We start from the raw sequence: 26,298 nt of genomic DNA, 5'->3' as shown, positions 1-26,298 counted from the left end.
TTTATTCCCCCTCCTCCCCTTCTTACTCTTTATCACTTTCTCTTCTTCTTCTCTCCTCCCCCTCAACCCTCCTCCTCCTCTTCCGTCCTTCCTCTTTGTTTCCTCTTCTCTTACTTTTTTCCTTTCTCTTCTCCTCTGTCACTGTTTCACCTCCCCTTCCTCCCTGTTTGTTCTCCTTTTAGGAGGATTAGGAGACAAGAGGCCCCTGAGCACTAAAGCCCCCCCCCCCCCCACACACACACACCTCCTGGACCTTAACTCCCAGACTGAAAAACGTTTTTTGGTCACTTTGTTTTCTCTCCTTCTTCTTCTCCTCCTCCATCTTCCTCGTCTTTATCCTCCTTCCTCTTCTCTCTTTCTCACTCCCTCTTTTATTCTTTCCCTTTTATATTAATGAACAATCCCTTTCTTATTTTGCACAGTTTGATTCAAATGATTTATATTGAGGCAGCATCAAACACTGACCCTAATAATAATAATAATAATAATAATAATAATAATATTGATAGTGTGTATAATCTCACAGCTACAACATACGCAGATTACACAGATAAACTACAAATAAAGCTCTATGACTAAAAAGAGAAGCTGTGTTATTATGTCTTATTGTTTACTGTTTATATTTTACATAGCGATGTTAATATTGACGTTTTCCACAATAAAAGCACGTGAGAAACATCTGCAGGCAAAAAGAAGTTGATACAAATAATTGTTTTAGTTTTTCTTTTTTGGAAACAAAGACAAAGTTAATAAGAACTACAAACCCCAGGTGCATGCTGGGCCTATAGATATCTAAAAGTTTCCTTGATAGAACTGTGCGATATGTTATCTATTTTACAGGGAGATATTGATATAATCATTATAAATATTTGTTAAATATAGATGTTTATTTACATTTCTGATCCAATGTAAAGAGAGCCCATGTGAGATGGGTCATTTGTTTACAGGCACATACACAATCAGCAGATATAAAAAATACACTTTTCTCGAATAAATGGATGATGCATTTTTTTCCATTTAAAATTTTCTTTTAACTAAATTCATCACAACAACAAAAATATGTATTTTTATTATAAAATACTTTTAAGTTTATTGTTAAGTTCGATGAGCTCATGTTTCTATTTCTGAAGAATACGAACCACATTTCCGGTTACCTACCGTCCGGCAGGCGGCGTCAGTCAGCTGTATGTGAGCCGACATTAAACAGTAGAAGAAGAAGGGGAAACTTCCGGGTTGTTTGTTTTGGTCTGTTGTCCTGACAGCAGCCATTAGCTGATAGCTTCAGTTAGCTTGAGCCGAACATGTCAGCCACAGAGGACGACACGGAGCTGAGGGACCTGCTGATCCAGAACCTGGAGAACAGCGGAGTCCTCAACAAGCTCAAGGTCCGGAAGAAAGACTCATATATATGGTTGATTTTAACTGCCCGGCCGGCCGGCTGGGGATGCTAGGCTAGGCTAGGCTAACGTTAGCCTAACAGTCTGTCGGTTGTCAGTTAGACTTTCACTGATTAGTTGTGTCTGTCGCTGGGTTTTTGTTCTGACTTTATTTCCGTTATTTATTTTCAAAGTGCAGGTGGAAGCACGGGGATGAATTGTGTCACTAACAGTGAGCTAAAGAGCTAATAACGTTATCATTATTGATGCTAGCAGTGCTAAGGCGGCTAATGTTGTGGTTCTCAGCTGGGTTGCTGTTTGAATGATCAGAGCAGGAAGGTGACTTCATATAATATATATATATATATATACATATTAAACGTACTATGGTGACGTTTTATTCCACGTCTGACGTGTTATTTAGAATAAAAACAACACTTTAAGAACACTTTTTTGTCAGATGTTTGATGACGTGGAGTGATGCTGCTGGTTATCATCAGTCTGTACCTGTCTGACTCACCTGTTGTCTCCTGCAGGCAGAGATGAGGGCTGCAGTGTTCCTGGCGATGGAGGAGCAGGACAAACTGGAGGTAAACGGTCACTTCACATCCTGTCAGCTGTTTAAAGTCTGTACTTGCTTTTAATACTAAATGTGTTTTTCAGAATAAAACTCCTCTGATCAATGAAAACCTGAAGAAATTCCTCAACACCAAAGACGGTGAGGCTTTCATTTGTTATCTCTCGATTTTATTATTTTCTTTATTTTTACTAAATGTATCTTTATGGACTTTTCTGCTTCAAGGACCAAAGTTTTGTGTCTCATCATTATATTTTTTATTTCACCTTCATCATGATCGTTGGAGTCTTCCCCTCCTCGTTCAGTCTGTTGTTCCCTCAGCTGGTTGATTTGATGTTTGCTGGTTATTTACGTGTTGAATGGCACAGATGGGATCTGTGCTGAAAGGGCTTCAGGGTTGGAGTTGTTGGAGTTCACATTTGTCACCACACGGTGGCGATGTGGTGCCATCAGACAGCCAGGACTTTTACATGTACTTCAAGAGTGTTTTGTTGCTCTGCAAACACGACGAGACTTCAGTTTGTTCTTGAACCAAAGTCATTAATTTATCAACCGAAAATGTATCTGCACTGTTTCGAACAACTCATTATTAAAAACAGTATGCATGCAGTATGTTAGTGTAAGTATGTAAGTATGTAAGTAGATAGATAGATAGATAGATAGATAGATAGATAGATAGATAGATAGATACTACATTGATCCTGAGGGAAAGTTAGGGGCGGACGTTTGACTTTTTAAATCAGCAAAATGATTCCTCGATTATCTAAATGTTCGGTGATTATGTTGCTCTGTTCGATTAATCGCTGCAGCTCTTCTTAAAAACATTCAGTCTCTAGATTGTTGCATCATATTTCTCCACTGACACTGACATTAATACCTGTGAGTTTAAACTCAACGATCTTAAACAAATACCAACACCTGAAGCAGACACAGGATCCTCTGTGACTTCCCCCCGGCTGGTGTTGCGTTCAGGTGCTCGCTCTGATCCGCCCTGTCTCCCTGCAGGCCGCCTGGTGGCCAGTCTGATGGTGGACTTCCTGCAGGTGTTTAACCTGGACTTCACGCTGGCCGTGTTCCAGCCGGAGATCAACTCGGTGAGTGTCGGAGAGCTCGGCGGCTGACGCAGCGTCTCTGCGGTCTGTGGCTGTTAAAATGAGATCTCACATTGTTGTAATTCACTTCCTGTTTCCTGGTTTCTGTCACATGTGTCGCACCAACACGGACTCGTTCACAACCACAACCAGAGACACGTTTCCTGCTTCTCTTTGTCTGCACAGTCAGAATCACAAAGCTCTTTCTGTTGACGCCGGCACACTGATATTAATGTTGTATTGTTATTATTGTTGTTGTTGTCTTTGGCTCCTGGGTCAGCATGGAAACACAGAGTGTGTCTGAAGCTGAGGTTTGTTCTGATCCTGATTGATCAGAGACGACAGGGACTTTCTCTTCCTGCTGATCACTGAAGATTCGTGTTTCCACCGTATCATTGATTATGTCGGCTTAACAGAAAATCAGCAATCATCCCTGTTTATCAGTGTGAACTCTATTATATCAGCATCATGACGCAGCACTCCATTGTTACCCTGTGACATACAGCAAAGAGTTAAACCTCAGTGCTGTCTTTGGTGCTGCGTTTAAGGACCTGCTGACATCTCGTTATGATTAACAATCTCAGCTGCTTATAAATATTTACACATTAAAACGTCTGAACGTCCTGAAACCTTCGAATGCTGCAACAGGACTGTTGACTGTGATTGGCTGGATAACCTGACTCACAGTGAACAGAAGAACACCTGGAACATCTCAGCCAGTCCCGATGCTCTACCTGTGATCGCTCACAGGACGGTTAATGAAGGAACATATTTAAGACCTATATTCGGCGGTTTCCTCGGTCGAGGCTGTTTACTGTCACACGCTGAGGTCACATGATGTCCTGATGTTTGCTGTGTTTTCGTCGTGTTGCAGCTGAACGGTCTGGACGGTCGGGACCCGGTGTGCAGAGATCTGGGTCTGTCAGAGTCAGAGGTGAACAGGAACTCTCCTCTGCTGCTGGAGCTCGTCAGGAGGCGACACAAACCCTCTGAGGTGAGACAAACACATCCACCAATCAGCTGCCAGAGCTGCTGTGATCAGACCCTGTGACCAAGTATCTTTACTCACCGTACTTCAGTGAATATATTAAATAGGATTTATTTTACTGCACGACTGTAAAAGATGGCCGACATGAAGCCAAACCCTCTCTATCGCCCCCTGCTGACCGGCTGCAGTACAGGTCTTAAAGCCCGCCTCCTAGTTATGTGATGCTGTAAAAAGGGGGTGTGACCTCATGATTGACAGCTCTGTTGACAACACGTCAAGCCCACCTGAGGCTCCAACACGTCCAACACCAACTGCTCTCTAAGTACACACTCAGGACAGTAATGTGTGTTAAAACCATTAAAGCTCAGCTCAGTCAGCCTATCACAGCCCGCTGTGTGGTTCCTTTTTGACCATATAAGGAGTTTCTGATGTCAGTGCTGATTTGATCTGCTGCCTCGTGTGAAGTTCCTTAAACAAAGATGTTTAATCAGACAGACGGCAGGTGGAGATCAATAACTCCGCTCCGTCAGCACACTCATGTTTAATAGGATTTCATTCATATGATGTGAGTTAATAATAATAACAATAATAATGATAATAATGATAATAACAGATGTTTCTGTCGTCTTGTTTTACAGGCCGAGAGGAGTGACAGCGTCCCCAAGGTGAGCTGTGTGTCTTAGAGTTATATCAGTGTAGTGTTCACCTGCAGGTTCATACGGCACACGTCGTCCATCGCCTGAGACTGAGCTGCAGGATCACTGCTGTTAGTGTAACGTCCTGCAGCGTCGCCTGAGACTGAGCTGCAGGATCACTGCTGAGTTTAACGTCCTGCAGCGTCGCCTGAGACTGAGCTGCAGAATCACTGCTGTTAGTTTAACGTCCTGCAGCGTCGCCTGAGACTGAGCTGCAGGATCACTGCTGAGTTTAACGTCCTGCAGCGTCGCCTGAGACTGAGCTGCAGAATCACTGCTGTTAGTTTAACGTCCTGCAGCGTCGCCTGAGACTGAGCTGCAGGATCACTGCTGAGTTTAATGTCCTGCAGCGTCACCTGAGACTGAGCTGCAGAATCACTGCTGTTAGTGTAACGTCCTGCAGCGTCGCCTGAGACTGAGCTGCAGGATCACTGCTGAGTTTAATGTCCTGCAGCGTCACCTGAGACTGAGCTGCAGGATCACTGCTGAGTTTAACGTCCTGCAGCGTCGCCTGAGACTGAGCTGCAGGATCACTGCTGAGTTTAACGTCCTGCAGCGTCACCTGAGACTGAGCTGCAGGATCACTGCTGAGTTTAACGTCCTGCAGCGTCGCCTGAGACTGAGCTGCAGGATCACTGCTGAGTTTAACGTCCTGCAGCGTCGCCTGAGACTGAGCTGCAGGATCACTGCTGAGTTTAACGTCCTGCAGCGTCACCTGAGACTGAGCTGCAGGATCACTGCTGAGTTTAACGTCCTGCAGCGTCGCCTGAGACTGAGCTGCAGGATCACTGCTGAGTTTAACGTCCTGCAGCGTCGCCTGAGACTGAGCTGCAGAATCTTGTTGAACTTGTTGCAGCATCGAAGCTAATAAATAGACCAAAGCTAAATGTAGCGCAGAGGAAGAAGCTGCCGCTCGCTGGTTCTGCACGGCAACACCTGCATGTTCACACGTGTACACACACATGAGTCTGCATCTGATCACACACACACACACACACACACACGAACACACACACACACACGTCTCATCCACTGTGATGCTTTTGAACTGTGAACCCAAATAGCAGAGATTGTGATTTGATTTCCTGTTGATGTCAGTGTGTCCTGGTTTGTTCAGACTGTTGCTTTCTCAGTAACACACAGACACACACACACACACACACACTGATGCTGATGTATTAAATAATGATGATGTTATAATGTGGTGACTTCTGTGGACTGAATGTCTGCGGGCTTTCAGATTAGTGGTGGAAACAGACAGCGACGTGGTTAAAGGAACCTGGAACTAATGAGCTTCTTCACAAGGAACTAACAGGTTTATAAAGAGGAGGCAGCAAGTGTCACATTATGACTGTCTGGGTAATTCTAGCATGATGACACGTAGCATTAAGTGTGATTTGAGAGTTTACTGATGTACGAGCACAATCTTTCTCCTGTTTGCACGGCGCAGCTCCTGCCGAGGTGTTAAACCTCTGGAGCATGAAACACCTTTTGTCCCTGAGGCCTTCCTTCCTTTGTTCCTCGCGTTGTTACGATGTTCAGTATTTATGTATCGTATACGTTTATCAGTGCTCTTCGTGTCTCACAGGAACCGACTCAGAAACAGATCGCACACGCTCGGAAGAAGTTCAACTTTTACGACAAGGTGAGTGTCCAACACCCGAGTGTGATGTCATCACTTTCGACCAATCACAGCCTGCGATGTAGAGGTTTATTATTGTTGTTTTTCCCCTGCAGGACGGGAGCGGCTCGGTTCTGAGAGAAGATCTGAAGAGTGTGTTCACTGACCTGTTCCCCACTTTGAACAAGTACGTCTGCAGCACGAGTGCACACTGACACTGACTGCACTTTATTTTGGAGGAAACAGGAAGTTTGAAAATCACTCCTGTATGAGCTGGTCACTGTTTGTGTTTATATAAAGTGTTTTCACTGAGGACGTCCATCTGGAACAGAAACGTGTCTGTGTTGATTTTAATCCTTTGAAGAAAAGCGTGAAAATACCAGAAAGATGTGAAGAATGATCTGAACTGTGATTCTGTGCAGGAACATGTTGGAGAGGTTCGTCACTGACGAGCTCAGAGCTGCAGACAAAAGCTTCTCTAAAGGTAAGACGACGTCTGCAGAGCACACGCGACGAGCTGTGAACAGCACGTGACACGACGCAGCACGACCACACAGAGCACGCGCTGTGACATGTTGTTAAACTGTGGGTGGAGTCGGTGTTGGCCTGGTGTATTCAGACATGACCCTCGGTGTCCTGCGTCATGGGTTCATCCTGATGTGCTCACTGCTCGTTTATTGTTGTCTGTTGTGTCTGTATCTTCTCGTCACCAACATGTTTGCTTGTTTGTTCTCAGCGATCGACTTCCAGCTGTTTCTGGGGTTTTACAAGCGTCTGTTCGCCCAGTGCCGGAGCGTGGTGAGACTCACACACGATCAGGTTCACTGCAGTTACAGATCAGATTGTGTCTGATGATGTCGAGGAGACTTCCCCTTACCTCCAGGCTTTGTGCTAAGCTAGGCTAAACATGAGTTCCTGCAGATCCTTAGAAATGGTGTAAAATTCAATATTGATTTAATCAAACGCTGAAGTTTTAAATCTAAGTTTCCACGAGCGTCAGGAGCCTTGAAATATGCAATATAAGTACCTGCAGAAGTGATGACATCAGCCTCAGGTGTGTGACGACCTGCAGTCCGATCACTGATGAATGAATGTATTGTCTGTGTTCAGGTGCTTCAGGACTGTGACGTCAGTCAGCCTCTGAGTCTCGTTCATGAGGACAAAATCAGCTCTCCACCTGTCAGTAAGGTACGTCTGCTTACACCTGGTGACGTCTCAGTGTTACCTGCTGATTCCTGTAACGACTGAACACCTGCAGAGTCTGTTCACTCCACACAGCTCAGACTTTGTAACAATACAATACATTGAGTGTAAAAACTGTCTGTCTGGTCTGTTAGTCAAACAAAGCGCACACACAGATTATCTGTCTGATATTTACATGAACAAATCTCCAAAAGGCTCCAACAGCACAAACACGGCCCAGAGGTTACGTTCAGTGACTGAGTTAGCTGAGGGGACACCTAGCAGACAGCTAGCAGCTCCCAGCTGTCACTCAAAGAGGCCACGCCCCTAATGATGCATCACTGTAAGCCTTAATATAATGTAAACAGGTGAGCTGTATAAAGATTCTCCCCGTACAGTTGTCATGAAGAGAGAAATGAGCTATAGAGACCCAAACTGTTTTTTGTACCAGGCTGTAAACATGTTTATTTCTGCTGTAAAGTTTAACATGGGGCTCTATGGGGACTGACTCACTGCTGGAGGCAGCCTCAAGTGGACACCAGAGGAACTGCAGCAGGCTTCAGATCATAACAGAGTGTATTAGACTGAACAGGGAAACCTGATCAAGTAGATACTGAGTTCAAAGTCAGCTTGAGCTTTGTGGGGCCTTTACACTCAGAGGCAGGAAGTGACTGTGTCAGGTGTGTGTCAGTTGTGTGTCAGCTGATCGGTGTCCCTGTCGTGCACAGATCCCCAGATTTAAAGGCCAGAATCACAGAGGACAGAGTCAGACAGCAGCCAAGGTAACGCCATGAGAAGCAGCTCAACACTAGCATCATGCTAACACTCACTGCTCTCACCATGAACAGCACCTGTGCTTACTAACTCTGACTCCCACATGTTTCAGTCCCTCTCTGTGCCAGCAGAGCGTCCTGCTCACAGGGCGGGCCGGGCTGCTGTTTGGGTTTATAGGATGAATCAGTGCTTTAAGAGACTAAACACAGTTTCCATCATGGTGCTCCATCGACTGTATATGAGAATCGACGTGGCCACTGTGACCTCATTCATCAGTGATGAGCCAGAAGTGACCATATTTGGGCGAGAGGGTGGAGCTAGAGAGGAGGGAGGGGGTAACATGGTTAGCAAGGTGCTTCCACAATTGACAGTACCTGTGATATTAATCTGGATGATAATTGTAGCTAGCTAACAGCAAAGTCATCTCCTCAGTGTCGTTAAGTCCAACTGAACACTGAACAACACATTTTTCAGGTCGGCATAGTAACCTCCTGTCAATCACAGGTAGCCCCGCCCTAAACCCTCCCCTGCTTTCTGGTCTGTGTGACTCTAAATGGGAGCATCAGTGATGCTTACTGAGGGAAAAAATCAGGAGAGAAGGAGGACCATTTTCTCATAGACTTCTATATACTTGGGGCTATATGATCACTTCCTGTATACAGTCTATGGAGCTCGGTTAATGACCTCATCTCATCGTGTCTTCCTCTGAAACCATGTCACTCATATTCACACTGAAGGAGGTTGAAACCAGTGTTTTTAACATGTCAGCGCTTCACCTCGGAGGACGTGCTACATGTTGAAGCTGCTGGCTGCTTTATGACATGAAACTTCTTCATGGTGCTGCAGCAGTTCTGGGTCTACTTTGTTCTTCACATCTTCAAGTCTTAATCATCACCTGTTTCATCCTGCGTCTGGTATCAGCACGTCGCAGCAGTCATCCTGCGTCTGACCTCGAGCTCCTCTCTGTCATGTGTCGTTGATCAGGACTCGGAGGCTCTGAAGTCTCTGGGGAAAGGAGACTTCCTGCAGCAGGGCTCCAAACACGGAGAGGCGTCCGGAAGCAGGGCCTCGTCCTCGGGTCTGAAGAGGGACGGTTTGGACCTGGACCTGGAGGTGGAGGAAGATCCTGACGAGGGAGATTCGTTCTTTGACGACCCTCTGCCTAAACCCCAGAAGACCTACGGCTGGTAAGGGCACCTGACCTTTGACCTGTGACGATGATGATGTGCTGATGAATGATGTTTTTCTGAATGGAGTCTGGTGTGTGTGCAGAGAGCGATGTAACGTCTGTCTGTGGTTAAAACAATCATCTTCCTCTGTAACAAAAAGGTCTATCTCTGTAGGGATCCTTTCTGTCATGTTGTCACACACTTAGAATAACAATCTGAGCCTGTCAGTGGAAACAACAGCACTTCAGAGGTCAGCATCAGCCTCAGGAATGCAGAACTCTGTTTTATTTTCGGGCTGTTCTCCGTATCGAGCCTGTGTGTCTCTGCTGCCTTGTACATCGTAGCTCTCTGTTTGGAGGAAACGACTCATCAGAGAGGACAAACAGTCAGAGAGAGTGAGAATCAAACTCACACAGTTACCGACACACTGAGAGGACACACTGAGAGGACACACTGAGAGGACACACTGAGGACACACTGAGGACACATTGAGAGGACACACTGAGAGGACACATTGAGAGGACACACTGAGGACACACTGAGAGAACATACTGAGGACACACTGAGGACACACTGAGGACACACTGAGAGGACACACTGAGAGGACACATTGAGAGGACACACTGAGGACACACTGAGAGGACACATTGAGAGGACACACTGAGGACACACTGAGAGGACACACTGAGAGGACACACTGAGAGAACATACTGAGGACACACTGAGGACACACTGAGAGAACACACTGAGGGAACACACTGAGGACACACTGACAGGACACACTGAGGACACACTGAGGACACACTGACAGGACACACTGAGAGAACACACTGAGAGGACACAATGAGAGAACACACTGAGAGGACACAATGAGAGAACACACTGAGAGGACACAATGAGAGAACACACTGAGGACACACTGAGAGAACACAATGAGAGAACACACTGAGGACACACTGAGAGGACACACTGAGGACACACTGAGGACACACTGAGAGGACACACTGAGGACACACTGAGGACACACTGACAGGACACACTGAGAGAACACACTGAGAGGACACAATGAGAGAACACACTGAGGACACACTGAGAGAACACACTGAGGGAACACACTGAGGACACACTGACAGGACACACTGACAGGACACAATGAGAGAACACACTGAGGACACACTGAGAGGACACACTGAGGACACACTGAGGACACACTGAGAGGACACACTGAGGACACACTGAGAGAACACACTGAGAGAAAACACTGAGGACACACTGAGGACACACTGAGAGAACACACTGAGGACACACTGAGGACACACTGAGAGAACACACTGAGGACACACTGAGAGGACACACTGAGGACACACTGAGGACACACTGAGAGAACACACTGAGGACACACTGAGAGAACACACTGAGGACACACTGAGGACACACTGAGAGAAAACACTGAGGACACACTGAGAGGACACACTGAGGACACACTGAGAGAACACACTGAGGACACACTGAGGACACACTGAGGACACACTGAGAGAACACACTGAGGACACACTGAGAGGACACACTGAGGACACACTGACAGGACACACTGAAAGGACACAATGAGAGAACACACTGAGGACACACTGAGAGGACACACTGAAAGGACACACTGAGAGAAAACACTGAGGACACACTGAGAGGACACACTGAGGACACACTGAGGACACACTGAGAGAAAACACTGAGGACACACTGAGAGGACACACTGAGGACACACTGAGGAGACACTGAGAGAACACACTGAGGACACACTGAGAGAACACACTGAGGACACACTGAGGACACACTGAGGACACACTGACAGGACACACTGAGAGAACACACTGAGGACACAATGAGAGGACACACTGAGGACACACTGAGAGAACACACTGAGGACACACTGAGGACACACTGAGGACACAATGAGAGGACACACTGAGGACACACTGAGAGAACACACTGAGAGGACACACTGAGAGAACACACTGAGAGAACACACTGAGGACACAATGAGAGGACACACTGAGGACACACTGAGAGAACACACTGAGGACACACTGAGGACACAATGAGAGGACACACTGAGGACACACTGAGAGAACACACTGAGGACACACTGAGAGAACACACTGAGAGAACACACTAAGAGGACACACTGAGAGAACACACTGAGAGAACACACTGAGGACACAATGAGAGGACACACTGAGGACACACTGAGAGAACACATGAGGACACACTGAGAGAACACACTGAGGACACACTGAGAGAACACACTGAGAGAACACACTGAGAGAACACACTGAGAGGACACAATGAGAGAACACACTGAGGACACACTGAGGACACACTGAGGACACAATGAGAGGACACACTGAGGACACACTGAGAGAACACACTGAGAGGACACACTGAGAGAACACACTGAGGACACACTGAGGACACACTGAGGACACAATGAGAGGACACACTGAGGACACACTGAGAGAACACACTGAGGACACACTGAGGACACAATGAGAGGACACACTGAGGACACACTGAGAGAACACACTGAGGACACACTGAGGACACAATGAGAGGACACACTGAGAGGACACACTGAGGACACACTGAGAGAACACATGAGGACACACTGAGAGAACACACTAAGGACACAATGAGACACTGAGGACACACTGAGAGGACACACTGAGAGAACACACTGAGGACACACTGAGGACACACTGAGAGAACACACTGAGAGAACACACTGAGGACACACTGAGAGAACACACTGAGGACACAATGAGAGGACACACTGAGGACACACTGAGAGAACACACTGAGGACACACTGAGGACACAATGAGAGGACACACTGAGGACACACTGAGGACACACTGACAGGACACACTGACAGGACACACTGAGAGAACACACTGAGGACACACTGAGGACACACTGAGGAGACACACTGAGGACACATTGACAGGACACACTGAGAGAACACACTGAGAGAAAACACTGAGGACACACTGAGGACACACAGAGGACACACTGAGAGAAAACACTGAGGACACACTGAGGACACACTGAGGACACACTGACAGGACACACTGACAGGACACACTGAGAGAACACACTGAGGACACACTGAGGACACACTGAGGACACACTGACAGGACACACTGAGAGAACACACTGAGAGAACACACTGAGGACACACTGAGGACACACTGAGGACACACAGAGGACACACTGAGAGAAAACACTGAGGACACACTGAGGACACACTGAGGACACACTGAGAGAACACACTGAGAGAACACACTGAGGACACACTGAGGACACACTGACAGGACACACTGAGAGAACACACTGAGGACACACTGAGAGAACACACTGAGGACACAATGAGAGGACACACTGAGAGAACACACTGAGAGGACACACTGAGGACACAATGAGAGGACACACTGAGAGAACACACTGAGAGAACACACTGAGAGAACACACTGAGGACACACACTGAGGACACACACTGAGAGAACACACTGAGAGAACACACTGAGGACACAATGAGAGGACACACTGAGAGGACACACTGAGGACACACTGAGAGAACACATGAGGACACACTGAGAGAACACACTAAGGACACAATGAGACACTGAGGACACACTGAGGACACAATGAGAGGACACACTGACAGGACACACTGAGAGAACACACTGAGGACACACTGAGGACACACTGACAGGACACACTGAGGACACACTGAGAGAACACACTGAGAGAACACACTGAGGACACACTGAGGACACACTGAGGACACACTGAGAGAACACACTGAGGACACACTGAGAGGACACACTGAGAGGACACACTGAGAGAACACACTGAGAGAACACACTAAGGACACAATGAGACACTGAGGACACACTGAGAGAACACACTGAGAGAACACACTGAGGACACACTGAGAGAACACACTGAGGACACACTGAGGACACACTGAGAGAACACACTGAGAGAACACACTGAGGACACAATGAGAGGACACACTGAGAGGACACACTGAGAGGACACACTGAGGACACACTGAGGACACACTGAGAGAACACAATGAGAGGACACACTGAGAGGACACACTGAGAGGACACTGAGAAGACACACTGACAGGACACACTGAGAGGACACACTGAGAGGACACTGAGAGGACACACTGAGAGGACACTGAGAAGACACACTGACAGGACACACTGACAGGACACACTGAGAGGACACACTGAGGACACACTGAGAGGACACTGAGAGGACACACTGAGAGGACACACTGAGAGGACACTGAGAAGACACACTGACAGGACACACTGAGAGGACACTGAGAAGACACACTGACAGGACACAATGAGAGGACACACTGAGAGGACACTGAGAGGACACACTGAGAGGACACTGAGAAGACACACTGACAGGACACACTGACAGGACACACTGAGAGGACACACTGAGGACACACTGAGAAGACACTGAGAGGACACACTGAGGACACACTGAGAGGACACTGAGAAGACACACTGAGAAGACACACTGAGAGGACACACTGAGAGGACACACTGAGAGGACACACTGAGGACACACTGAGAAGACACACTGAGAAGACACACTGAGAGGACACACTGAGAGGACACTGAGGACACACTGAGAAGACACACTGAGAGGACACTGAGAAGACACACTGAGAACACACTGAGGACACACTGAGAGGACACTGAGAAGACACACTGACAGGACACACTGAGAGGACACACTGAGAGGACACTGAGAAGACACACTGAGAGGACACACTGAGAAGACACACTGAGAACACACTGAGAGGACACACTGAGAGGATTTTAAGGTCCTCTCATTGAACTCAGTCTGAACCAACCTGTCTTTGATCTAAAACACACACTTACTTCGACTGTGACCTGACCTTTGAGCACGTGGCACAGCCTATAGTGACTTGGTTGTGTTAAGGATGTGATGCTTTAAACAACAAAACGGACTCTACTGACTCTAAGGCCGGAGATATACTTGCTTTTAACTAGGCGTTTGCGTGAGCATGACGGCTGCCCCACGTTCCCTGTGTCTGTTTGGAGCATCGGCTGTGCACGTCCTCTAAAGTTAACACTACGCGGTCACAAAACGCAGTCTGCACATGACCAGTAGGGGCAGTGTAGAGGCGGAGGGGGTTTGACAGGGTGAACGCAGCAGCAGGGACAACAGGGCAGAAAGTTCTGAACACGAGCTGATACAGCAAGTCCACAATGATCGACATCTGTATGATGTGTCGTTGCCACTGCACAGAGACAAACATGCCTGTCAAACAGCTGCAGACAGACAAGTTCTGTTTTAGAAGTCGACGTGGAAACCTGCAAAACTAAATGGGAACAAGTCCGGGAGCGTTACGTCCGTGCACGGAGGAACATGTTGGAGAGACGGAGCGGGGACGGAGCAGATGGTGTGTTCTGTCCAACCTCCTCAGGTGTCTCCATGTCTGTTGTTTACATCCCGCACATACAGTAGCTGCATACGGCCTGAGCTCTCTGGTGTGGCCGCTAGTGGTATCCTCCAGTAACACACATACTGCAGAGACTGATGTTCATGACGCAGACGGCTGTGTACGAACACAAGGTTAAGAAGCGAGTATATCTCCGGCCTTGTAGTCAGTGGAGTCATGAAACATTGGTTAGTCATGTGAACACTGTATGATGTGAAGCAGCCTTCTGTCTGATGGAAGAATACATGTGTTTCTTAACATAGAGACTGGGTTGTTTGAATGATCAACAGTGATTTTTAACAGTGGTTCAAATGAAAAGTAAAATCCCTCCTCTGTGACTTCCTGTTTTTCTCTCTGCTGTTGTCTTTCATTTCTCCTCTCTTCTTCCTTTGCGTCTCTTAGCTCTTCCTCTCATTATGGCACAGTGTCGTCTCAGGATGCACCAACCAAACTCCGAGTATGTGCTGACACGTCGTCTGTTCCTTCATGTGTGTAAGAGAAGTTCAGAGTTTAACGGCTTTTAGGAACATACATGTAGACCATCATAGATTTAAACCAGAGGACAGTCACCACGTGGAGCTCGTCTCTGTAACTTTAACACCTCTGCTTTCACAATAAAGGCCAACCGACCCCTTTTTGTAAAGTGCTTTTATTGTGAAGTGCAGAAAGAGAGAGGCGAGTGTCTTCAGCAGCTAAATGCATCAACAGGAGAACATAAAATATGAGGTTTCTTAATGAGGTCTGGTGCATCCTGTACGTCCCTCTGAGCTCGTCTCACCTGTCCAGGTGTCTCTACTTTGTCATTAATGTCCTTGTATCTCTATTGCTCTGCCTGTCCTTGTCTCCTTGTGTCCTCTCCTGCCTCCTTGCATCCTGACCTCGTCCTCCCTGCCTTCCTCTCTTCACCTGTCCTCTCTACCTGTGACTGCCCCCTCCTCACCCCGTAGTGTTGTCCCTCTGAGGGAGGAGTGTCTCTCTGGGCCGGTGGTGTCCCCCATGAGGCGAGGCAGAAGCCTCAGCGAGTGAGTGAGCACACGGTCCATGTCCGCCTCTCATCAGGCAACAGAGAGACTTTATGAACATGTGGTTAAAGAAGGGGAGGAGTTTAAACATGTTGGTCGTGTTCACAGAAACATTAAAGATAACCAGGAGCTGAAGGTTCTTCATCATTCACAGAAACAAAGCTCAGATAATCTTTAGATAACAACGTGCACATGAGAGACATGATGATCAGGCTGCAGGCCGTCAGCAGGGGGCTGTAGACGATTGATAAAGATTTAAAGACGTTTATTTAACTCTGAATAAAAGTATGTAACTATAACCATCAGAATGTAGTAAAGGTATTGAGGTATTAATCATATTTTACCTGAAACACCTGTTGAATAAAACCAGACACATGCAGTGCACAGATAATCCAGCAGGGGGCTGGAATATTTTTGAAATCGTGTCGAAAATGTGTCAAATTAGATCCAACAGGTGTTTGTGGTAATGTGTCTGTTTATCAGCATTCATTCTTTAGCACTGTGTGCGTCATTAAGCCATGAGGCATCCGATCGTTTCAATAAACTAATTCAAGGTGTCAAAGACAAAACTGACGATATTTAGAGTGGAAACTGGTGTATGGTTTTTACGTACGCTGAGAGCTTTGAACAATAATGGAGGAATAATTTGTCCTCTTGCAAATTGATTTCCAGAAAACAAATCGGTGTTTAAGTTCAAAGATGCTGAAAGGAGCATTCAAAGAATGATCTGAGCTTCAGGGCTACAAACTGTGTCGTGTAAGACGTGTGGTACCTCCCTGTGGTGATAGCAGCTCTAAGAAGGACTTTTAATGGGTAAACACACATAATGTAACCAGTAAAAACACCTGATGCATCAGAAAACAAAACTCTTCTTTATTTTCTGGAAATAATCTGATGGATCAGATCTTACAGGGTTAAAGCAGAAAAAATGCTCGATTATATATTCTTATTGAACATTATTATGACTCATGCACTTAAAAGCAGGAGTTTGTTTAGTTGGAGCTCATTGAGCTCAGTGTTTCCCCTCAGGGCGGACCCCGTCTGAGCATCAGGGTACTTTACAGGTAAACCTCAGCCCACAGCTTACATTTGTTCTTTTCTGTCTGGTTTTTGACACCTGTTTAAGTTCCCCCAAAGGACATTTAAATGATCAGGACAATGTTTCTGTTAACAGTGACATTTGTGTTGTGACTGCTGCTGATTTCCCAGCATGCATCAGTGTAGCTGGAGCAGAAGAAACCAGGGGGGACTGCCTGTTAACAGTATTCATCCACAATCACACTGTTCACAGACAACTGAGTCAGATTTGTGTTTAATTTATATCCACCTCCTGCTCTGCCACTGTGATGTCATCATTTAATGTGTGATGTCATCAGGAGGCTGAGCCCCGAGCTGCTCTGCTGACTCTGACAGAAACTGTGTTTGACACTGTGGGATGAGTCTGAGCGTGGGAGGAAAACGAGTGTCGGTGTCGCTGTGATATCTCTGTGGGACGAGTGTGACTGAGTCACATTTCACTTCATCAAACTTTGATGATCTCTGAGTCAGCGAGGAGCTCCGGGCTGCCCCTGCTCACTTCTGCTTTTAGATTCACAAACAACAGGGACGAGACGAAAAGAGTAGCTGTCCTGAATGTCACGTGAACCCTGAGCTCACTTTGAACTAGAGCAAATACTTTCTGCATGTTAGTGCCCGCTCCATACACTGTGTGGAAAGAGATTTTAACCCATACAAAGTGAGGACGTTTATACAAAGTGAGGACGTTTATACAGAGTGAGGACGTTTATACAAAGTGAGAACGTTTATACAAAGTGAGGACGTTTATACAAAGTGAGAACGTTTATACAAAGTGAGGACGTTTATACAAAGTGAGGACCTTTTAATACAAAGTGAGGACCTTTAGTACAAAGTGAGGACCTTTGATACAAAGTGAGGACGTTTATATAAAGTGAGGACCTTTGATACAAAGTGAGGACGTTTATATAAAGTGAGGACGTTTATACAAAGTGAGGACCTTTGATACAAAGTGAGGACGTTTATACGAAGTGAGGACGTTTATATAAAGTGAGGACGTTTATACAAAGTGAGGACCTTTATACAAAGTGAGGACGTTTATATAAAGTGAGGACCTTTATACAAAGTGAGGACGTTTATATAAAGTGAGGACCTTTATACAAAGTGAGGACGTTTATATATAGTGAGGACCTTTATACAAAGTGAGGACGTTTATATAAAGTGAGGACGTTTATACAAAGTGAGGACGTTTGTACAAAGTGAGGACGTTTGTACAAAGTGAGGACCTTTGATACAAAGTGAGGACGTTTATACAAAGTGAGGACGTTTATACAAAGTGAGGACGTTTATATAAAGTGAGGACGTTTATACAAAGTGAGGACGTTTATACAAAGTGAGGACCTTTGATACAAAGTGAGGACGTTTATACAAAGTGAGGACGTTTATATAAAGTGAGGACCTTTATACAAAGTGAGGACCTTTGATACAAAGTGAGGACGTTTATACAAAGTGAGGACCTTTATACAAAGTGAGGACGTTTATACAAAGTGAGGACCTTTGATACAAAGTGAGGACGTTTATACAAAGTGAGGACCTTTATACAAAGTGAGGACGTTTATATAAAGTGAGGACCTTTGATACAAAGTGAGGACGTTTATACAAAGTGAGGACGTTTATATAAAGTGAGGACCTTTGATACAAAGTGAGAACGTTTATATAAAGTGAGGACCTTTGATACAAAGTGAGGACGTTTATATAAAGTGAGGACCTTTGATACAAAGTGAGGACGTTTATATAAAGTGAGGACCTTTATACAAAGTGAGGACGTTTATACAAAGTGAGGACGTTTGTACAAAGTGAGGACGTTTGTACAAAGTGAGGACGTTTATACAAAGTGAGGACGTTTATACAGAGTGAGGACCTTTATACAAAGTGAGGACGTTTATATAAAGTGAGGACCTTTGATACAAAGTGAGGACGTTTGTACAAAGTGAGGACCTTTATACAAAGTGAGGACGTTTATACAAAGTGAGGACGTTTATACAAAGTGAGGACCTTTATACAAAGTGAGGACCTTTATACAAAGTGAGGACGTTTATACAAAGTGAGGACCTTTTAATACAAAGTGAGGACCTTTGATACAAAGTGAGGACGTTTATATAAAGTGAGGACCTTTGATACAAAGTGAGGACGTTTAATACAAAGTGAGGACGTTTAATACAAAGTGAGGACCTTTTAATACAAAGTGAGGACCTTTTAATACAAAGTGAGGACCTTTGATACAAAGTGAGGACCTTTGATACAAAGTGAGGACGTTTATACAAAGTGAGGACGTTTATACAAAGTGAGGACCTTTGATACAAAGTGAGGACCTTTGATACAAAGTGAGGACGTTTGTACAAAGTGAGGACGTTTATACAAAGTGAGGACGTTTATACAAAGTGAGGACCTTTATACAAAGTGAGGACGTTTATACAAAGTGAGGACCTTTGATACAAAGTGAGGACGTTTGTACAAAGTGAGGACCTTTATACAAAGTGAGGACGTTTATACAAAGTGAGGACGTTTATACAAAGTGAGGACCTTTTAATACAAAGTGAGGACCTTTTATACAAAGTGAGGACGTTTTTACAAAGTGAGGACCTTTGATACAAAGTGAGGACGTTTATATAAAGTGAGGACCTTTGATACAAAGTGAGGACGTTTATATAAAGTGAGGACGTTTATACAAAGTGAGGACCTTTGATACAAAGTGAGGACGTTTATACGAAGTGAGGACGTTTATATAAAGTGAGGACGTTTATACAAAGTGAGGACCTTTATACAAAGTGAGGACGTTTATATAAAGTGAGGACCTTTATACAAAGTGAGGACGTTTATATAAAGTGAGGACCTTTATACAAAGTGAGGACGTTTATATATAGTGAGGACCTTTATACAAAGTGAGGACGTTTATATAAAGTGAGGACGTTTATACAAAGTGAGGACGTTTGTACAAAGTGAGGACGTTTGTACAAAGTGAGGACCTTTGATACAAAGTGAGGACGTTTATACAAAGTGAGGACGTTTATACAAAGTGAGGACGTTTATATAAAGTGAGGACGTTTATACAAAGTGAGGACGTTTATACAAAGTGAGGACCTTTGATACAAAGTGAGGACCTTTATACAAAGTGAGGACCTTTGATACAAAGTGAGGACGTTTATACAAAGTGAGGACCTTTATACAAAGTGAGGACCTTTGATACAAAGTGAGGACGTTTATACAAAGTGAGGACCTTTATACAAAGTGAGGACGTTTATACAAAGTGAGGACCTTTTATACAAAGTGAGGACGTTTATACAAAGTGAGGACGTTTATACAAAGTGAGGACGTTTATATAAAGTGAGGACCTTTATACAAAGTGAGGACGTTTATATAAAGTGAGGACCTTTATACAAAGTGAGGACGTTTGTACAAAGTGACGACGTTTGTACAAAGTGAGGACGTTTATACAAAGTGAGGACGTTTATACAGAGTGAGGACCTTTATACAAAGTGAGGACGTTTATATAAAGTGAGGACCTTTGATACAAAGTGAGGACGTTTGTACAAAGTGAGGACGTTTGTACAAAGTGAGGACCTTTATACAAAGTGAGGACGTTTATACAAAGTGAGGACGTTTATACAAAGTGAGGACCTTTATACAAAGTGAGGACGTTTATACAAAGTGAGGACCTTTTAATACAAAGTGAGGACCTTTGATACAAAGTGAGGACGTTTATATAAAGTGAGGACCTTTGATACAAAGTGAGGACCTTTGATACAAAGTGAGGACGTTTAATACAAAGTGAGGACCTTTTAATACAAAGTGAGGACCTTTGATACAAAGTGAGGACCTTTGATACAAAGTGAGGACGTTTATACAAAGTGAGGACGTTTATATAAAGTGAGGACCTTTGATACAAAGTGAGGACGTTTAATACAAAGTGAGGACGTTTATACAAAGTGAGGATGTTTATATAAAGTGAGGACCTTTGATACAAAGTGAGGACCTTTGATACAAAGTGAGGACGTTTATACAAAGTGAGGACCTTTTAATACAAAGTGAGGACGTTTATACAAAGTGAGGACCTTTTAATACAAAGTGAGGACCTTTATACAAAGTGAGGACGTTTATACAAAGTGAGGACCTTTTAATACAAAGTGAGGACGTTTATACAAAGTGAGGACGTTTATACAAAGTGAGGACCTTTGATACAAAGTGAGGACGTTTATACAAAGTGAGGACGTTTATATAAAAGGGGGACCTTTATATAAAGTAAGATTTCTATCGAGGATGTTTAATGGAACCTTTTATGTGGAACTTGTATAAAAAGTATGTTTTCATCAAAGTGAGGACTTTGCCTTCATCTTCTGTCTCTCTTTTGTCCCCTTGTCGTCCTCGTCTCCCCCCTCTGTGGTCTTAGTCTGTCTGTCCTGGCTGCTGACTCAGAGGGCGAGCGAGATGATCCTCCCTCTGAACACAGTCAGACCTCTGAGCTCAGGTGAGCCTCAGGTGCTCCTCTCTCTTTTTCCCTTCTCCATTTGTCTCTTATCTGCTTGAACTGGTCTCTGTATTGATATGTAATGACTATTTTCAGTGGAAGGAAAGAATAATGCTAAATGCTTCAGGTTCATGCAGGTCTGCAGGAAGTTCGCTTTTGTAGTCTGGCGTTTAATTTAACAGACACGGTCAAAAAGAGTGAATAAAATAGAAAACATTCATCACAAAGCAGCTAAAATCTTTACATTGTATTGACATCAAATGTTTTTAATGGAGCTCCAGAAGTCGTCTGGGTTACCTTCCTTCCTCAGCTGACTGTGTGCTGTTTGTATCCCAGGAAGGTGGAGGCGTCCGGGGCCAGAGAGAGTCCAGTAGGGTCCCTGTCAGAGGCTCTGAGACCAGCAGGAGGAGGAAGCAGCACGTCTGAGCAGAGCCACAGCAGGAAAGGTCAGAGTTCAACCAACTACTCGATCCATTATCTGTTCTTAGAGTCTGAACCAATTGTCCCGAAGGAGGTGGTAGAGGAAAGACCTGGTCATTAAGATCCAAAATGTTCTCCCTCTGGGGATCAGGAATGCCCACAGTACAGTGCGTCCTCAGATGTCTGTCTCTGTGCACCGTCCATGCAGAGTCGGGTTCATCAGGTTTCTGTCTTGTCTTCCTGCAGGAGCATCAAACTCCAGAGAGGGGGGGGTCAGAGACTTGAAGGCCCTGAATGATAAAACTGGATCTCTGCATTTAGGTAGGATTCAAACTGTCACTTCGATTACTGAATCAGATGCAGGGTTTAACCCTGAGTGGCTTCTCTGCAGCTTACATTGCCCTGTAAAGTTTTGGTCATTCAGAGGCTGTATGGTCTGACCGGTATGTTGTAGGGATGCTTACAGTAATCTGTTTCCAACGTGACAGTGAGGGAGCTGATACCTTTGTTGTGTCTCTGTGAATGTGAGTGTCATCTGCAAACGCTGACATATTCAGGCTTCTCGCTGTTCACTGTTCATTTTCACTTTGGGCGACTTTTCAAAGAGATTTGAAAATGATTTCATTTTACACACTTTTGTTTCACAGATGACGATGTTGAATACGACGATGACTTTAACAGGTAGGACTGACAGTGTGCTCATTCTTCAGTGTGTTAGCGTGTCCATATTTGGCTTTCTGTGAATCCATTCACTCTACTGAGGTTTTATTGATTGTTGACAAACTTATGGTATTGTTTGTCTAAAGCAGGGGTGTCAAACTCATATTAGGTAGGGGGCCGGATTTGTTCCGATGAGACCTCAAAGGGGCCGGACTATTTTTTGCCAACATCATGATGTCTTAACACATAGACATATCGGCTACTGCAGTTTTATTATTTGAAATCATTCAATAAGAGCCGACAGATACTTTTAACAATCAGTGAGCATTTCATGTTGTTGCATAAACAACAAAAGATTTAATAAAGCAACATGCGATCCTTGCAACATATTAACAAAGATTCATGTCAAATGTGAATGTCTTTGTCATTCACCAATGATACATCTGAAAGAATAGGTTAATAATAATAGCACATAATACTGTACAACAGGGAAGTGTAACAACAAGTGGCATAGTAAACTTTGTCCTATTTACACTACTCTGAACAACAATACATTTAGTGTTTAAATCTCTTTGTGATTCATTAATTATTCATTTCAAATATTGCTGGTTAAGGCTACAAAACAGCCACCTGTTGTCCAGAGAGTCCGACCTGATATCGGGGTTAAACCAGCTGCTCTGGGATCAGGGCCTGTGGAATCCAGTGTGTAGTGACGAGAGAGAGAGAGAGAGAGAGAGAGGGAGAGAGAGAGAGAGAGAGAGAGAGAGAGAGACAGACAGACAGACAGACAGACACACACACAGACAGACAGAGATTTTACTAGTCAGGTTTGTGGTCGGCAGTATATGTGAAACTGACACTGAGGAAAAGGAACACCCACATTTTCACTTGCTGGTCGGCACCTGAAACTTTTTCACTTCTACCAGCCTCATCATCAGGAACTAGTTTCTGAGCGGTGGCGATTTTCATTATGTCCCTCAGATGTCCGTGCGCCAGCCGACTGCGCAGTTTGGACTTCATCCCTCACGTTAATACCTGCTCGCATACATATGTTGTCCCGAACATTCAGACTACCTTTGATGCAAATGCTGTCCGTTATAAAGTAATGTCAAACGATCAGATGTAGATTCGTACTTTAACGGTGCGCTACACTACAGTTTGATCAGCTCCATTCGGAGCTCCTCTCTCACGTGCGTAATCCCTCTCCAGCTGAGTGAAGACAGTTAATCGACTTTTAAACTCGGCTATGAGCCCCAACAGTGTGTTCCTGTACGTGTCCATACTTACGTAATCCACAGGTACAGATTTTAGACAGGAGAGGTGGGCTGGGTTGTGCTGGGACAGCTGCGCCTGCCACAGAGCACATTTCATTTGTAAAGCACGAGCGCTGTCGGAGTACTCTGTGACGAGTTTGTTGCGGCCCTGCATGTTAACATTCATCACATTCAGATGTTCTGTAATGTCCACTGAAAAAGCAAGACCTGTAACCCTGTCTGGCTTATCTTACTCTGCCACCTGCTTTCTTCTCTGTGCCATGAATTGAGCGATCTCTGTGGTAATTGAAAGAAGCGTCTGAGCACCGCTCCTCGGCTCAACCAGCGGACCTCAGTGTGAGGGCAGCTCATGCCTAATATCGTGATCAGATAAAGGCTCAGTCACAACAGGATTAAAAACAGCACAGCTGGGCGCCGGTTTGGCTCAGCGGTTTAGCAGCCATATACAGAGGCTACAGTCCTCAACGCGGCGGCCCCGGGTTCATCTCCGCCCTCGGCCCCTTGCCGCGTGTCCCCACTGTCTCTTCCCCTGCTTCCAACACTATCCTCTGTCCTCCTAAAATAATAAAATCATAAAAAGGGCAAAAAAATCATCTTTAAAAACATAAACAGCAGTTACAGTGTAATTAATTCTTTAGATGGGATCATGTGAACTGGACTGCGGGTGACACGATTTGTCGTGATTTGCTGATATTATTTAACTGCTTTCGTTGTGCAGTAAATTAAATTGTAACATAAAAACATTTTCTACTGAAACATGAGATGACGTGCGCTCAGACTCTAAAACCGTGTTTTTATTTTTTAAGACTTTTTTAAATCAAAAGATGTTTTGGGAATTTGAACGACTGAATTGATGCTTTCTCAAAGAGTGTGAAGAAGGCCTGAAAACATGTCATTATTTATTTATTAAGTTCATTTTGGCTCCTTATCCAGACGAGCGCATCAATAATAATGGTCTTCCCTAAACCGGCTCGTCGTCCGCTAATGAAAGCAGCTGGCTGAGGGGCCTTTGGAGAACTTAGACTCCGTTTCCTTTAATGTCCAATAATCATCAAAGTGTCCTTGCTGAATATTAAAGTCAATAAAATCATCCCTCTGATCTCAACTGTATTATGACTCAGTGACCTGTGACCTGAGTCTCTGCTTATTTTCATAGACATGTGCTGAACACAGAACCAGAACATTCATTACTGTCATGTCTTTGTGCTGCTTGTCTCAGTCATCGGTCAGATCTCTCCAAGAGCGAGCTGAGCATCGGTGAGGAGATCGAGGAGGTTTCCATCGAGGGACCAGAGAACAGCAACAAGGTGACCACACGCTCGGTTTCACCTGCGTGTACTGTGCCTTGAAATGTTTGAGTTGAATCTCACGCTGCTCTTTGTTCTGCAGTGTGATGAAACCACACAGGACCTGAGCGTCTCTCAGCTCAGTCAGAGTCATGGAGCCGACTACATCGAGGAGGTGCCCTGAGCGCCCCATCGTCCACCACGCTTGGCTTTCCCAGCATGCACCTCTTTGTATTTTCAATATTTAAGTCTGTACAGTTTCAACGAGCAAATAAATCAGTTTGTTTTAAGAGGTTTCAGCAGAATTATTCACTGCTGATGTTTCTGATGATCTGACTGTAAGTGTTTATTAATGTTGCTAAAGGACCTGCTGATGTTTAAGCACATGTCCAGAACAGTTTTGACTAATAAGCAAACTAATCACTATGTAGACATTGATCAGCCATAACATTATGACCACTGTCAAGTGAACAGCATTGATTATCTGGTTACAATGGCCCCTGTCATGTTAGGCAGCCGGTGAACATTGTGTCCTTGAAGTTGACGTGTTGAACGCAGGAAAAATGGGCGAGTGTGAGTATGTGATGATGGCTAGACGACTGGGTCAGAGCATCTCCAAGCCTGCAGCTCTTGTGTGGTCCACGGAAGGAAAACCGTTTAACCGGAGACAGGGTCATGGGCGGCCAAGGCTCACTGATGCACGTGGGGAGGGATGGCTGGCTCGTGTGGTCCGATCCAACAGAATGGTGCGTGTGCGTCTCTTACCTGGGGAAGACCTGGCACCAGGATGCATTATGGGAAGAAGGCGAGCCGGCGGAGGCAGTGCGATGCTTTGGACAATGTTCTGCTGGGAAACCTCGGGTCCTGCCGTTCATGTGGATGTCACTTTGACACGTACCACCTACCTGATCATTGTTTCACCCCTTCATGGAAACAGTGTTCCCTAGTAGCAGTGTCCTCTCTCAGCAGGATGATGCGCCCTGCCACACTGCAGACATGGTTCAAGGTGTCCCAGAGTCCCCAGATCTCAAACCAGTGGAGCGTCTGTGGGATGTGCTGGACAAACACGTC

General features: G+C 45.1%; 1 protein-coding gene across 3 annotated transcripts; it reads left to right on the top strand.

Moving 5' to 3' along the window:
- Positions 1-1,255: 1,255 nt before the first annotated feature.
- On the top strand, positions 1,256-25,508 carry cep43 (centrosomal protein 43). Of its 3 annotated transcripts, XM_069657436.1 has the most exons (20): positions 1,256-1,385; positions 1,913-1,966; positions 2,040-2,094; positions 2,959-3,047; positions 3,919-4,038; positions 4,671-4,697; positions 6,316-6,372; positions 6,465-6,535; positions 6,771-6,832; positions 7,085-7,146; positions 7,459-7,536; positions 8,259-8,312; positions 9,289-9,491; positions 15,974-16,048; positions 21,510-21,587; positions 21,924-22,033; positions 22,254-22,328; positions 22,655-22,688; positions 25,161-25,248; positions 25,331-25,508. In XM_069657436.1, the coding sequence occupies exons 1-20, from the start codon at positions 1,302-1,304 to the stop codon at positions 25,409-25,411; spliced, it is 1,557 nt and encodes a 518-aa protein (XP_069513537.1). In that variant the 5' UTR covers positions 1,256-1,301; the 3' UTR covers positions 25,412-25,508. The 3 variants fall into 3 exon arrangements, with proteins under 3 accessions (XP_069513537.1, XP_069513538.1, XP_069513539.1); XM_069657437.1 differs by lacking the exon at positions 15,974-16,048 and having other exon boundaries at positions 7,085-7,167; XM_069657438.1 differs by lacking the exons at positions 15,974-16,048; positions 21,510-21,587 and having other exon boundaries at positions 7,085-7,167.
- Positions 25,509-26,298: the final 790 nt, after the last annotated feature.

The sequence above is a fragment of the Semicossyphus pulcher genome, unplaced genomic scaffold (assembly GCF_022749685.1).
Source record: "Semicossyphus pulcher isolate SPU_LCO1_2020_fin unplaced genomic scaffold, fSemPul1.0.p SCAF_11, whole genome shotgun sequence".
Taxonomy (NCBI): domain Eukaryota; kingdom Metazoa; phylum Chordata; class Actinopteri; order Labriformes; family Labridae; genus Semicossyphus; species Semicossyphus pulcher.
Note: the sequence above shows the minus strand (reverse complement) of the source record. Positions and strands in the feature narration are given on the sequence as shown.

What these genes read in the sequence shown, in the direction of transcription:
- cep43 (XM_069657436.1), top strand. Translation starts at nt 1,302, where the DNA reads ATGTCAGCCACAGAGGACGACACGGAGCTGAGGGACCTGCTGATCCAG. An exon ending in AGGAGCAGGACAAACTGGAG is followed by an intron (nt 1,967 to 2,039) that starts GTAAACGGTCAC and finishes TGTGTTTTTCAG; the next exon opens with AATAAAACTCCTCTGATCAA. An exon ending in AGTCAGACCTCTGAGCTCAG is followed by an intron (nt 21,588 to 21,923) that starts GTGAGCCTCAGG and finishes TTTGTATCCCAG; the next exon opens with GAAGGTGGAGGCGTCCGGGG.